The sequence below is a fragment of the Copadichromis virginalis genome, linkage group LG13 (assembly GCF_057382275.1).
Source record: "Copadichromis virginalis isolate Kocher_CV1m ecotype Utaka linkage group LG13, C_Virginalis_male_GT1.1, whole genome shotgun sequence".
Taxonomy (NCBI): Eukaryota; Metazoa; Chordata; class Actinopteri; order Cichliformes; family Cichlidae; genus Copadichromis; species Copadichromis virginalis.
The window spans coordinates 28,413,991-28,428,910 of record NC_140630.1 but is presented as its reverse complement, the minus strand read 5'-3'; the positions used below and the strand labels follow the sequence as shown (position 1 = coordinate 28,428,910).

At 41.6% G+C, this 14,920-nt stretch overlaps 1 protein-coding gene across 4 annotated transcripts in view; it reads left to right on the top strand.

Annotated features, from left to right (window-relative positions):
- Positions 1-14,350, top strand: part of inpp5a (inositol polyphosphate-5-phosphatase A) — a 157,970-nt gene extending 143,620 nt beyond the window's left edge. For 2 of the 4 annotated variants that reach the window (XM_085478373.1, XM_085478372.1), the window contains 2 exons: positions 7,794-7,905; positions 12,481-14,350. In XM_085478373.1, the coding sequence (XP_085334499.1) occupies positions 7,794-7,905; positions 12,481-12,678 (310 nt within the window). In that variant the 3' untranslated portion in view covers positions 12,679-14,350. Of the gene's footprint in view, positions 1-7,793; positions 7,906-10,704; positions 10,774-12,059; positions 12,148-12,480 lie in introns of all 4 variants that reach the window. The other 2 variants (XM_085478374.1, XM_085478375.1) reach the window with 2 other exon arrangements.
- The last annotated feature ends 570 nt before the right edge of the window (positions 14,351-14,920 follow it).

The following is a 14,920-nucleotide window of genomic DNA, read 5'->3' as shown; positions in this document are numbered from 1 at the left end:
TTCTCTCCTTTTAAGCTATCATCCTGGCTGTCCCTTGTGGACATATGGTTTGAACCGCACGTCAGTGCCTGAAATGAACACATTAACGATATTTGCTCTTTTTGACTTTATACGGAACCAAAGAAAAGCTGTGTGAAACTGGGTCACAGTAGTGAACTGACATTGCTATTGCTAGAATAATCCTGCTACCATTGCTATGAAGAAATAGCCACATTAATAAACTGATTCAATAAAAGACTAATAACCCAAGAAATATATATAAGAGCAGACTGATCCTTTCTCACTGTCCAACTGGACCTGTGTTTAAGTGTGTGTATAAAGACAGCAGGGTGAAGGTCTTTCAGGGAACATGATGGCTCCACTCTTGTGTGCTTATGTTTGTCAAGTCTAGACACTGACAGCAGCAGAGGAGCAGAGCGTGGCCTTGAGGTCAGGAAGTGATGTCTGTTAGGAGGCAGAAACCTGTAAACGGTTGCGTTTGTGCTGTTTGGGAAGCACTCTGGGAGCCCTCCTGGCACGTCACCATTTATTTTCTAAAGCTGCAGGGCTGAGAGGACAAGCCAAAAAAGTGACTTGCCTGCTGGGAAACTCGACAACATTCACATGGTCCTGAAAGAGGAAGGTTGGGAGGTGGTTGGAAAGCTGATGCCAGGCAGAATGGCTTTGCCCTTCAGATGAGAGAAGATTTTAGTCAAGTGACACAAATGGCTACCTGCCAGCTCTTCAATAACTGCTAATAAGAGCATGAGTGAATTGTCAGAGCAGTGGAGAATTTCTGGAGACTTGTTTTGAGCTCATAGGAAGCGCTCACACACAGATGGCTCTTCTGCATACAGTAACCGTCCTTGTTCTGTGGACAGCTCTCTTCACTCTAAACCCCTGCTCCCTGAAAGCCTGCACGAATGATCTCACCCTCTGCATGTGAATTTTAATTGTGCATTAGTCCTATAGCCCTTCTGTTTGCTTCATATATGAAGGAGTCTTGTTGTTCCCTGCTCTGTGAACAGCCATGCTATAGAGGAGCAGTCCCACGTGACCGCATGTGAAGAGCACCACACATGCAGTTTAGCGCCAGTGTTTGGTTAAAGCGTTGCCCCCGAGCCGCCGTAAGTGTGCTGCTCATGTTGCCCGAGCCCTGCCACAGGATCCGGCGTTACACGCTGATCTGCTGAACACGAACATTGTTTTACAACCAGCAGCGCATCCATCATTCTAACTACTAGAGAGCCATCGCAAACGATGAGGGGCCGCTGTGGCGATAATAGCCGAAGATTGTCCGCCGTCATGTATCGCTGCCTCTTGTCTGAGACGATGCCACTGAGAAGAGGCCTTTGTTAAAAACAATCTTACACAGCGAGGATTAAATGGATGCCATCTGTGTCTTCTTGTCTTCATTTAGAACAGCTAAAGGCACAACGTGTCATAGCCGAGCCCCGGCAGGCTGTGAGCCATGAGCTACTGATGGCATTTCGCTCTGTTTGTACTGCACTATGCCAATGTTGTGCCTGCGAGCCTCCCAGCTCTACAAACCGAAGCAAACATTCAGCTTTATTGATAGCGTTTGGCTGATCTTTTTGAATTTCTGCGTGTGTATGTGTGTGTTGTGTTTTGCCAGGCCTCCCCTGACAACGGCAAACAAACATAGCTGTAGAGGCAGCGAGTCGTTCGAAGCCCGCAGTTTCAGACTTTTTTTAGCCAATCCCAGCTCGACAGCGGCCACACCAGCATTCTGCAAAGCTCTTTAGTGTTCGTGACCTCAGGTCGCTGATACGATGACTCTTATCTCTGACTTCCTGCCCTACCTGTATTCTCAAATTTATATTGCCCTCATCAAATACTGGGTAAGTGAATAGTGCACTGTTTGTCCTGTCACTTATTTGTCATTATGAAGAGCAATAGCTTTTTATGTGAAGAGAAGAAAATGAGACAAGGAAGTCTTGCCTGGGAACAATTACAGAGTGTCTGCTCCAGGCAAAACCGGTTGTTAAAGTTGCCTACAACCTCAATTTTACAGACAATATTTTTCTTTTAAAATGATAATTGGAGTTTGGTTTATTGTCGTAATGTTTGAAAAAGATGTAACAGTTCAGCGTTGTATAAATAAAGTGTGTGTAGTTGCTTGTATAATACAGTAATGTGTGTCATTGCTGCCTCTCCCTCTGCTGGGAGAGGCTGATTGACACTGTAGGTAGGGCCGGTGTTCACCTCTCCAGCATTTACTGTTGCAAGACAAACAAGCTGACACCAGCCACAACACATGTGAGTAATGTGCCAGCAGCAAAGTCAAACATTAAACCCCAACCCAAGCGTGAATGAATGAGCTCTCGATGACTGCTAGCGGGTCTCGATATGCGACCGTTTGCACATGCATCATCTGTAAAGTGGTCAGCAACACAGGAGAGCGTGTTAACGAGCAGGGAAACTGTGTTCTTACCTCAACTTTACACGAGTGAGAGAAGATGTCTTAGAATAGGGCCTGACCGATGAATCAGCTGATATTAGCCATTTGCCGATGGGTGTCAGCATTTATAATAGCAGGTAAATGAGAATTAAAAAGTAAACCCGTTGGGAGCTGTGTGACTTTTGTGGCATTCCTAAAGATGTGTTTGGAGCAACACACAACAGCAACCAGCTGCAGCAGAGTCAGGCAGATTATTTTTAAACCGCATTGTCATATTATCTTAATAATGACTCATACACATTCATGCATAAGAAATGGTAATGAAATCTGTTTGAGTTTGGTGTGACTGAAAAAGATATTTCAGATTTTTAAATCACCAGATATCAGTATTGGTCTTTAGAGTCCTTTATCAGTGAAGCTATCAAAGACCTTTTCTTCCTCACTTTTTCAGTGACAGTGTTTACATGTGATAGTGTGCATAGTATAGTATGTGCATATCTTAGACAGGCCATTTGAGCTTTGACTATACTTATGGTTAGAGAGTAGTTGTTAAAAACAGTATTAGAAAAAAGTGTACTTGCAACATCAGGTCATGTAAGTTATCTTTTTTATTTTACTGTTGTTACATTTCATGTAAACCCACTATATACCCAAAACATGGAGAGTTAGTGAGCCTTATAGCTTTTGGACTTTTAGAGGTTTAAAGATAATGAATTACTCAGTTTTGTCACAATTTATTATTTTGATTCGATTTATTATTGTTTCAGTATCAAGCAAACTGTGGTCATTGCATACTGAATGTGAGCTCCATAGACTATGAAGCTTTGAATTTAGAGAATGTTTATTAGTTAACTGATCAAAGATGAAGTCGTTCTCTTTGAAGTGATGAAAAATTCTGAAAAGAGTTTCGAAATATTCACAAGTGGCCGATGTTTAGATGGGCAGCCAAGCCAAGTAAATCCTGTTTGTGTCAGCCACTCTATCTGACTGTCAACAGCTGATTGTGCATTCAATAAAGTTTTGACCTGACTCGAGGTCCTTCATGAATTTTCCAGTTTTCCATTTTATATGTAGTCTAACAGTATTAGCACAAAGAACAGTTGGTAAAGCAGTGCCAGTGTTCATTTTGAATCTTTAGTGTGCGAATGTGTGGAATCCTTAAAGTGTACCCCCCCCCCCTTCCCAGTTGTTGTTATCAGTTTAGTTCATTAATTAGAGCAATTAGTCTTGCTGGGGCCAGTAAAGGTGGGATATGAGTTGGCGTCCTCCAGCCCACACACCCTCTCGGACCGTTTACCTTCCCCGATAACTTTGTGAGCTCACTAATCGGACACATTAATCACATCGGCCCCAGCGCGCCGTTCGACTGTTTGCCGTTGCATTAAGACTTGTTATCTCTATTGGAGCCAGTGGAGGGTGTGGTAAAACGGAAAGGGGAACAGCCCAATACCTGCTCACACCAGGCCAGAGAATGGCCCTTTGATGGCCACTGTGGAGTATTTTTAATTAGTTTTTCCAACGTCTGGCTGTCGTCAGAAATAACTGAATGATAGTTTTTGTTGTTGAAGCGCTCAGGAAGTTTGCTATCAAGAGGGAGTTCATTGTTTGAAGGAGGTAAGGGGGAAAACTTGATTTTCTCTCAATCTCTTTAACACTAAAGTGACCCCAAGCTTGTTAGTCAATAAAGCTATAACAGAGTCCCTGATAGGCTGATTGTTCACAGGCTGTTTAAGGCCGGCAGCCGTCCCTCATGAAGCTGCAGCATTCAGGCCACCCTGAAGTCGAGCAGCTCTCCAATCTCTTTGAAGACTTTGCTCTTTTCCACCCTCACTTTGCCTCTTTCTGACTGATCCGTCTTTATCCCCTCTCTTCTGCCTCCCTGTCTATCTCTGTTTCACTCATCCTATTCTTCATGCTCTCTTTTATCCCTGGATCACTTCTTTAGCCCTTTGATTAGCATACCAAAACCCCTATGCATTTCCCCTATGGTTTAAGGGCTATTAATGCTAATTGGAGGCTGGGAACTTCTTTAAGTAGCTCTCTGCAGGTCTGTTTGTACACCTGGTGGGGAGCTCCGTGTGTGTGTGTGTGTGTGTGTGTGTGTGTGTGTGTGTGTGTGTGTGTGTGTGTGTGTGTGTGTGTGTGTGTGTGTGTGTGTCAGATGAGCCCACTTCACGCCCCAAGATTAGCCTCCTACACAAAGACACCCAAACACACTTTTATCATATAAACAGTCAGTCTATTGCTGGTATTCTGTTTCTGATAATGTACACAACTGCTGATTAAAGTAATAAATGTATCACAGTAAAAAATATAACCAATGTTATTTCATCATTTTTCATCATGTCTATAGTGGATAGTGTAATGTTAATGTGCACCTTCCTCATTTTATGATGGACACACATGGCAAATTAATAACTGCAATATAACCGTCATGATAGAGAAACAAACCCCCCAAACATGTTTCACTGACTAATCTCCAATAAAACTAATGCAGTCCAATTAATGAATAACTTTCTTAACAGCGCTCATTTTTCATGTATTTTCACTGGCCTGATGTTAAGAAACAAAACTAAATATGAACAGAACAATGTAGCTATCAATAAATCAATCAAGTCAGTTGGAAATACTATATAAAGAATTCTATAGCATATGGCAAACAGTCAAACACAATCCATTAAAAACTATACAGGGAAAATAATACAGATAGCTGAACCAGACAGTCAACAAGAAGAGGGAGCAACTTTCACATACTCGATCATTAGCATCCTCCAGCTTGATCTAAAAACTCTATATTTGGATAATTTCACTGTTTATATCAGCACAATATGTTTTCAAGCTTTCTTCATCCTCATATCATGACTAATATTATGATCCAGTTTTTTATGTTTGAAGAATTTCTGTCACGTGTCATTGTTATTTAAAATGTAATGGTCTGCAACAGCACCTTTCAGGATGGTAGTAGTGGTCGGTTGGGCCACACTTTTGATGCAGACATAAATTGTGAAAATGCATGTTTACTAAGTTTCGTACAGACATTAAGGTCCTGATCAGTCCCTTTTGCACACTTCTGTGTAACACCATAGTCACTGTTTTTATTTCTCCTTTCTAAAACTGCGCATTTTGTTATGATATTCCTGGAGTTTCCTGGATGAATTCTATTTTTTCCCAATGGGTGGAAGGGTGTTAATGAATAACCAATAATACAACAGTGTTGCAACATGATGTCCATGATAATAGAGGTATCTCAATGCAGCAGTTATCCAGTACTTTGCACTACATTGCAATGTTTTTACAATACATTGCAATACCTGTGTAGCTTAAATTAATGAGCTATCTGATTCGTGTTCACTCGCTCTCATTTACTTTGCCCCTTCGAGTTTCTTTTTCATTAGGCCTCGGTCACATACAGAGACTTGTTGGCGACCTACTGCCAACCTCCGGTCACTAGAGTGTATCCCCCAGCCGGTTGGCAAGGGGTTGCAGGAGGTTACTGGGTGTTGATGAGTGAGAACGGCTGCAAAGAGAGCGCTGTACCAAAAGCCTTCTTGTGATTGCTTTGATCGCTAGCAGATTTCAGTGGTTTGCATGCAAGATGCCCACATGTCTGCAAATAGTTGCTGAGTAACCACTGAGTACTAATGAAACTTTAAAAAGTCCAACACAAACTTGAAGCTTATATATTAAAAGTGAAAATGTAACTAATTAAAAAGGTGCAGCTTTTACTTTGAAGGCAGATGGTCTCCATTTCTGGTTTGTGTTGCGCTCTTGACAGTTTTACCACAGCTTGACAAATGCAACTTTAAAATCAGGCAGCATTATTATATTTTATTTATTTACTTTTTTCATAGCAGTGAAACAAAAACACTAGTCCCATCCAAAATGCACTGCTTGGATCAGGTGAAGTCGAAACGAAATTATTTATATTGGAACTGGTGTAACGCTAGCAGCTCTGTCAGTGGTGGTAACAGCTGTAACTGCAGCAGCATGAACCCACGTGATGATTTGAATGACCAAACATTGAAAGAAACCACAACCAGGTACGTTTTCTGCCTCAGCACAAAGTCCAATTAAGCTATCAGAGCTTGGCAAGTGTGATGAATGGAAAGCCTGGTGTGTATGTGTCTGTGTGTTTATTTTATCATTAGGGTATCACCATCCTCAGAGAAGGGCTATTTTCTATTATGCAGTTAGCACGTATAGCACTGAAGGAGCAAATTGGATTGGTATTACAGTATGTACACCCGGCGCTACATCCTGATGAGCGCCGACAAACAAATTGGATTGGTGGTGTGTAAATCTGAAGCAGTTTGATGAGCCGAAGGGGCAAATTGAATTCTCAACAATGTAAATCTGTATCAGCTCAATGGCTCCCCACCCATTCGGAGCCCTGCCGCCACTTAAATCATGCGATTGTTCCCTGCTGTTCCAAGATACAATCTCTCTTAGCCATTTGCTGCAGCACCTAATCTGTTTTTGATGACCGTGTAGGGATGTAGCTATACATATGGGCAACTGAATCTCCCCCACGCTCATTCTTTCTTTTCATTTCCCCCTCTCTCTCGCTCAAACACACACACAAACACGAGCCCTACAGTTGGCAGAGAAAGATTGCTTTGATTGAGCCATCCATGTGTGTTGATTCAAGAGATTACTCAGATGATTGGTCATACTAATGGACCTCCTGTTTTCTTGGGAAAACATTTTGATCTCTGTCTGTGAGATAACATCTCATATTTATTACTCCTCCAAGCCCTGTTGATTCACACGAATCATATTTATTGCTTTCCTTATTGGCTTTTTTTGTGCAACACTTTTCTATAAAATAAAATACGACACAGTTACCCTGTATAAAATATAGTCAAATGCAAAATACGATGGCAAATCATTCATGTTCCCTGGTTTTAACTAATGTTGCAACGCATCATGTCTTGATGGAGAAGTGTTATTGTTATTAATTTGATGCCACTAATGCATTTTAATAGGAGATGAGAAAAAACAGGAGATGAGAAAAGCTTAAAAAACAATGAATTTATACATGTTATGCTATTTTTTTTAAAAAGCAGTCTAGAGACATTTTATCTTTAAGATGTAAAAAAATATATAAACGACATCCAAAGTGTGGTCAGACCAATCAAAATACTGCATTTCTAATGCATGATTTAACCTCGGGTTACAGATGAGAGGGACCATCCAACCTGTGAGGTTTAGAAGCATCTGTGATGAGGGGAAGCAAGCATAAGTGCACATAACAAGGCACCATTAATGCTAAACAATATATGCATGTGTTGCTTGAATGCCAAAGTGGCACAGTTATCAAAAACACCTTATAAATATGCATAAATGAATGTTTGCCGTTTTTACAGATCATTCTGCTTGTGTGTTTCTTCAGTTATCCGTACAGTGAAGACAGCAGTCAGGGGAAGCAGTACATGAATACCAGATGCCCCGCCTGGTGTGACCGAATCCTGATGTCTCCCTCTGCCAGAGACATGTTGCTAAAGGTGAGCCTCTATTTCTACTCAAACCTCACCACTCTCCCCTCAGCTAAAGAGCAAGTGTCTTTATTAATGCCTCACTCTGCTCCTACAACTCCATCATCCTTGATCTGCATGCCCCTCCTCTCCTTTGGCACTTCACAGATGGAAGGATGAGGTGTCTGTAAATATTAATTAGCAATGATAAGCCATGGGTCCACCCAGACAGTATATATATCCAAACACTGGAGTTCCAGTGGGTCCCGTCTTCCTCATTGAGCGGCAGATCTGTCTTTTTACTCGCAGAGCTGAAGCCTGCCAGTCCCTGTTCGGCTTCAGATCCATCCCATTATTAACGCCAGCCAATCTGCCACCTCTGGAATCTCAGCCAATAAAACCCAGCTTTGTCTTTAGAGGCCTGACCCTTTTGAGCGCTGGAACACATGGGCTTTCATCTGTTAATGTGTGTGAAAGAGATGCAGCAGTGTATTGTACAGTACCAGTCCACAGTGGGGGGGTTACTCAGGAAGTTTGGCTTCTTTTCTTCTTTTGTCCACAACAAATGAGAAAATTCCTTCCTGAGCTTTATTCTTTACTGACTGAAGCATCACAAGGACCCCGCTCCCATCGCTGTGTTACCATAGATTGTAAATTACAGAGACTGCAGAGGCTTAAAATATGGTAGCATGCGGTTTGTTTTTACCCACTTAAAGTGTCAGAATTATATAAGAGGGGATCCACGCGCACAAACAGCTGGTTCGCTGTTTGCTTTTCTTCCCCTCAAGCACCGGTTAATTGTTTGTAATGCAGGGACAGAGTGGAACAGTTAGTGTGTTCACAGATTGGCTGATGATTCACTGAGCGCACACTCTCTGGCTCCGAGCATTACAGATTGTTGAGACATGGGCCCGTAAACAGCCCGGCGTGCGGCGTCATCTATCATGGCACGGTCGGTTAACTTGCCATCATGTTATTTTCTGCTTGCCGAGCCCTAACACGCCAAAGGTTGCCCGCTGGCTGTGCGGCACAGCACCGGCTCCGGGAGCGGCGGTAATGAATGTTTAGCCGAACGAGCGCTCCCTCTCTGCCGGAGGGCCCCGGGTAATTTGTTTATCTGTCTAAAGATTATGCAGCCCGAAAATCCACAATTTTATGCTGCCTTTGTAAATTATCAAGTGTGTGTTTGATGAATGTGTCTCAGGCTGCAGGAGGCAGCGGCACAGGAGCCGGCTGCCAGACAAATAGAGAGGAGGCAGCGCGTGGCCCGCTAGGAAAGGTAGTGAGGTGTAGGCACACGGCGTGCTGACCCGGCTCCGCTGCAGGATTGGTCTGAAGTTAATTTGGATTTGGCTTTATGGTTCATTCTCCGGCTCTCTGTCTCTTTCTTCTAAAGTGTCAGTGCCGCTCTCCACATCACAACCGGTGGCACACACCAACCTCTGTGTGTGTGTAAGTGGGGGCTGGTGGCTGTTTAAAAAGTCTTTAGTTCAACCAGACAAGTGTGATTTATACTCCAGTCTGCGGATTTATGTGCGAGTGGCTTCTTTGTGTGCAGGCAGTGATATTGAAACACGGTTCTCTCAGATAAGCACTTAGATTACACTGAGAGTGTATTAGGCCGTGAGGCAAATGTCCACTTTGTAAATTGCTCCTGCTTTTCATTTTTCTTCACGCGAGCTTAAAGTTAAAACTCAAAGCTCGAGGTGCGTTCAGCCACAGCTCAGTGCCGCTGCTCTCTGAGAATCGGGGTAACTATAATCAGAAGGAAGAAGTCCGACGTCGAAAAAGGACGTCGGGCTACAATTAGGTTTTTTTCTTCGTTTTCTTTGCCTGCTGTGATTCATTTTTGTGCCTGTAAATTAGCTTAATTTTACTAATAGCTGTGCCTGAACTAAGCATAAACTATTTAACATCCCCTAATTTACTTAGTAGTTATATCGAGCATTTATTTAAAATTTATCTTCATTACGTCCCATTCAATTGGAGAACTCATTGGGTAGCCTGCCTACTCGCCTTCTGGGGGCCACCTCTAATATTTTGGGGGTTCTGGAGGAGGCAGCATATCTTAATTAGCCAAGGCTTTCTATTCTGTCCACCCAATGCTGGTAAATTAAAAAAACAAAAACAGATCCATTTACCTCCATGCAACCAAAACCAGCTCCAAAGCGACTGATCGGATCACAGCAGAATTGCGTCCCTTTTCCAACAGACTCTGCATTATTCATATTCTAATGTGGGCTTTTTAACATCACATCACTCCCTAATATCAGCATTTCTCAAGCTGAATGACTAAGTGTCTCTCTGTTAGTGAACAACAGCAGTGCTGATATTATTAAGATTTTTCTGGCACCTAAACAAACACAACATTTTTAATCACGTGTCGATTGCGTAAAACAGCCCCTGTAGGACCTGATAAACTTTTACAAATTTCTAATAACTGATGAAGGAGGAATCTTCCTTTATCTGTCTGCACTTCAGAAACCGAGGACTGTAGTCACGCATCTTCTAAGGGAGGTTTTTCTTTGTCCTTTTTTCCAGCACACGTGGAACTTAGATGGCGGGTGTAAGCTTAGTTCTGGTTTCCTAATGTGTAGGAGAGAAGCTCCTCAGTTGAAATTTACTGTTGAAACTGTTTTGTCCAGACGTTGCCTATTTCACTTTTCCAGCTGACTTTTATTTTGAAACCAGCTACATGATCCTCCTAATTGTGTTTAATGAAGCTGCTCCAGTTCATTCAATACCACGACACTAACATGTAGTGATTGTCCTGTGTAAGTGCGACCCCAACATTTAGATCGCACCACGTTTGATTTTGTGTCTCTGCAGCCTGAAAATGAAGAGAAGTCTATAGTCTATGATAACATTGGGCCCAATGTCTGCATGGGGGACCACAAGGTAACACAACCTCACTCACTGTGTGCGATTGTTCTGTGATGTGTTGAATATGCTGCTCTGGAGAAGCTGTGACCTGTGTGTCTGCAGTGTAAAACCAGTGTGTTAAAAATATTCTACTTCAGTTTGTACAAATATTTTACTTCAATACTTTCATTTTGAAGTTTTCTTCCTTTTTGGGGTTAATGTGACTGATTAACTTGAACTATTTAGTTGATAAAATCCTGTTTATATATAAGTAATAGCTTTCTTTTCAATTCATGCTTTAAAGAAGAGAATGATAGAGTTACAATGCTTTTGTTTAATTTTTAAAAAGGAAGAAAGAAAGAAAGTTAAGTCATAATTGTGTACTTATTTAAGTTCAGTTAAATTAATCCAGTGCGAGAGGTAAATGAAGCCTAAGTGAGCAAAGCATGCATCACATACTGTTATTATTATCATTCTGAAAACCTTTAACTTTAGGGTTCATCACCTTAAATAAATAAAAGCATTCGGTTGAAGTTTGTTGAGTTCTTCGGGTTGTCACAGTGAAATATGCTCCAAGTGTGAAGCTGATCAGTCTGCAGAGGCTTTTTTCTGACGTCACGTCTAATAGAATCTCTGCATTTGTCTTTATTTGATTACATGTGTTAGAAACCCAATCACCAATCCCTAGTTCATTTATATAACCTGTACAGTTAACAGCTTATCTTATTATTACTGAAGTCTGCAGAGTTTAAGTATAAAACTGGCATGAATTTCACTAGAACAATAAAACAAACTCTAATAATGATCCTGAATTTTCTCCTACTGTTAACTTTATTAAGCTATTACTGTATTTGTCAGGAAAATTCTGCAGAAAGTAGGAAAGTGGAAAAGATTTTTCCCATAAGGTCAGCTGTAGGGCTGAAGTCTGTGTAGTGTCAGACAGCAGGTCTTCCACTGAAAGAGAGGCGCCTTAAACCAGGTCTTTCATCACTACGCGGTGTGACACGGACGCTGTTGTGTGTGTGCGAGGTGACCTGAGCACAGCGGCAGACACTCCACCGTCCCTTACCTCCAAACCACACAACGCCGCTAAAGTCACAGCTGCCTATGTTTAAAAAATGTCCAGTGTAGTTAGCACACAGGCCCCAAAATGCTCCCGGACTGGTATGTGAGTTTAACCTGCATGTCAGAGGTGCTCACAGGGGTGGGTTGGTCGTTTCGTGGGGTGGAGGAGGAGGGTGGGGTGTGTGTGTGTGGTGTGCTTCTTCCAGAGAAGTATGGAGTTTTCTTACCGTGGTTTGTCTCTGTCCCCCCCTCACCAGCCTGTCTTCCTGTCCTTCCGAATAACAGCGGGGGCAGGTAAACCTAATGCAAATAAGCACAAGTGTTGTGTGGTGCAGTGATGTCGTGGTAAATATCATTCTTTTTCTTTATCACAATTCTTCCCATTGTTGCTATTGTTCACTTTGATTTGCTTGACTGTTTTTTTCATGACTTTGCACAAGTGGCAGGCGTGCCTGCTTGAGGAGTTTTATTGTGAAATAAAACAGCATCGGTGCAGAAATCACAGTCACGCGAGATTGCTTAAAATGCTTCTCTTTTTTAAGAAAATCTCGTGCTGCAGCTCATGTTTGACCTTTTTAAGAATCATCAGATTTGTTTGATTAAAAAATCACTTTGGGTGTTGGAGGAGTAAAACTTTTTCCCACCCCGTCCCTCTCCCCTTCTTTTATTCCTCCGCAGGGAAGTGTTGCCAAAGGGGGGAGAACATATTCCGTGAAGCGCCTCTGTGAGAACACCCGAGAAACAAACAGGACACCGCACACACAGCGCACACACACGCACACACACGCACACACACGCACAAAAACACACCCACACACACACTTTGCACAAGCATACACTGAAGAACCTAGACAGACTTTGTTTCAGCAGTGCTGACCAGTTGCAGTAATCCAGACGCCTCATCCATACGAAAACCCCGACCCGGTTTCTTCCCACGAAACACTCGCCGAGATCTGGACGAGCCACCCGAGGGCCCGGCTTCCAGACGAGATACACATCGCTGACCTCATCGTTGCCATGCAACCCTCCCCCATTCCCCAGAGAAAAGGACAACCAGACGGACGGACGGACAACTCTCTTCCATGCCACAGCCTCATTGCCAAAACTCTAATTGAACACAGTCCTACTACATCCTTTTAGACACCGTACTTGGCATTTTTAGGTATGCCTCTATGTATAGAAGCTACTTTCCATACAGTATGTAAGGTGTTTTAAAAAACAAAAAAGAAAAGTGCAATGCAAAAAAAAGTTGTGTATCTATATTGTTAGGTTTATTTGTACATCGGACAGTATAACATAGACTCGTTGATGGTTTTAGTGCCGTTCTCTTCTCTGACCAAACTTTGCGGTCCCTTTGTTGGAATAGATAGAACTTCTAAGTTTATTTCAACAGTTTCTATATAAATACATATATATATTGTTTTTTTTTTCTCTTTTGTTTCATTTTGGTTTTTTGAGTTGTTCTTGTCGTTGTGTGCACAACACACAGCCATGCCTGACACATCAGTTGAGTCTTGTTTTATATACTGTACTTTTTAAAGAGATAATTTATAATTCTTACCAAAATGTTTATGCTGGAGTGCGTGCGCAGACACAGCGCGGCCGTGTCGGTGTTCCCACAGCCACGCTGACCTTTGAATAAGTCCGTACAACAAGAGAGGAGTGATTTATTGCCTATCCAAGAATGTTTTAAGCAGTGCCATAGACCATGCAGGTGTGTGTATATATATATATGTATATATACATATACACATACATATATATTTAAAAAGATAATGTTTCATATATAGCACTCTCACATTATGTCATTCTTATTCTTACTCTAACTTATTTCTATAATATTATGGTTCTGAATGTGATATTTTAGGTAGGTTTGGGTGTCCTTAAAATGTAAACTGTCTTTTTTTGTTTTTTGTCTATTTTTGTTACTGCATTATGGTGCCAAGTATCCTAAACAGGAATGAAGTGTGTCAGAAATACTTAAGATAAATGAGAGAAACTCTAAAAGCAGGGGAGGGGCGTGCGGCAGAGCAGGGAGTCTTGTAATTGTAATTGTTCAGTATGTAGCCTTCAGCAGCCTCCTTTGCAAATAATTGGAGCATTAGAGGTGATGGGAGACTTCTTTTTTTTTTTATCATCATCGATTTCATGTACTACACTACAGGTTTCAGACTCAGTGAAGCCATCAGATTGATCCTCCCTTATTATTATTATTTTTTCTCCATCTAAATCAAACACCAAGTGGAACTGTTTTTGTGCCTGCTGCAGAATTTATGTCATCTTTTGTGATTTGGTCCATAAGACAGAATGTTTATAAAAGTTAAAAAAAAAAAACTAAACAAAAAAAGTAAATGAAACCCTGCTTGTTTTTGTTCCAGCTGCTCGTTGTGAGTATACTGTAGGATTATAAGCTGCAGTTATTATTTTTTCCCTTCACTCCATCCTATAAAAGCAGATAGAGATTTTATTCCAGCCCCCTTTCAGGACGGCCTGGCCTCTACTGTAGGTGATGCAGTTCTCAAAAGCAATAAAACCCATTAGAGCTCAATGCCTATTCTGTCCTCATTCTTTCTCGTTTTTACTTCCTGGTAGACAACTTATTTTTTAATAACACAGAGAGAGCTCCACATTAACTATTCGAATACGGGCTTCCACCTCGTGTGCAGTGTTATTGATTTGGTCTCACTTTTTGCGCACTAGTGCCCAACAATACATTTTGTACGCAACTTTTCAGATAAAGAAAAAAAAATTGCGTCAAGTGAAATACGCAATGCAATTTGACCCACGTGTATGAGTCCTCGCTGCCTTTAACTGAGGCCTAAAACACATTTAAATGTCCACGTTAAACAATTCCGAGTATAAAAATGAGAAAAATGTTACATTTTATTATTATTTAACAAATATATAGAAATATATTGAAATACATAATTAAGCTTGAAACGTTTGGGGTCTTTTTAATATCAGCCTGTTCCCGCGGCCTCAGTTTAAAGAAGGATAAATCCGTCTTTTATGATGGCAGCTGTTCACTTCATGCACGGATTATCAAAAAGTCCAAGGTGGGATTTGAGTTTAATGAGCGCTCATTTGTGATTGGCTGAACTCTCCCATTGATTTGCCT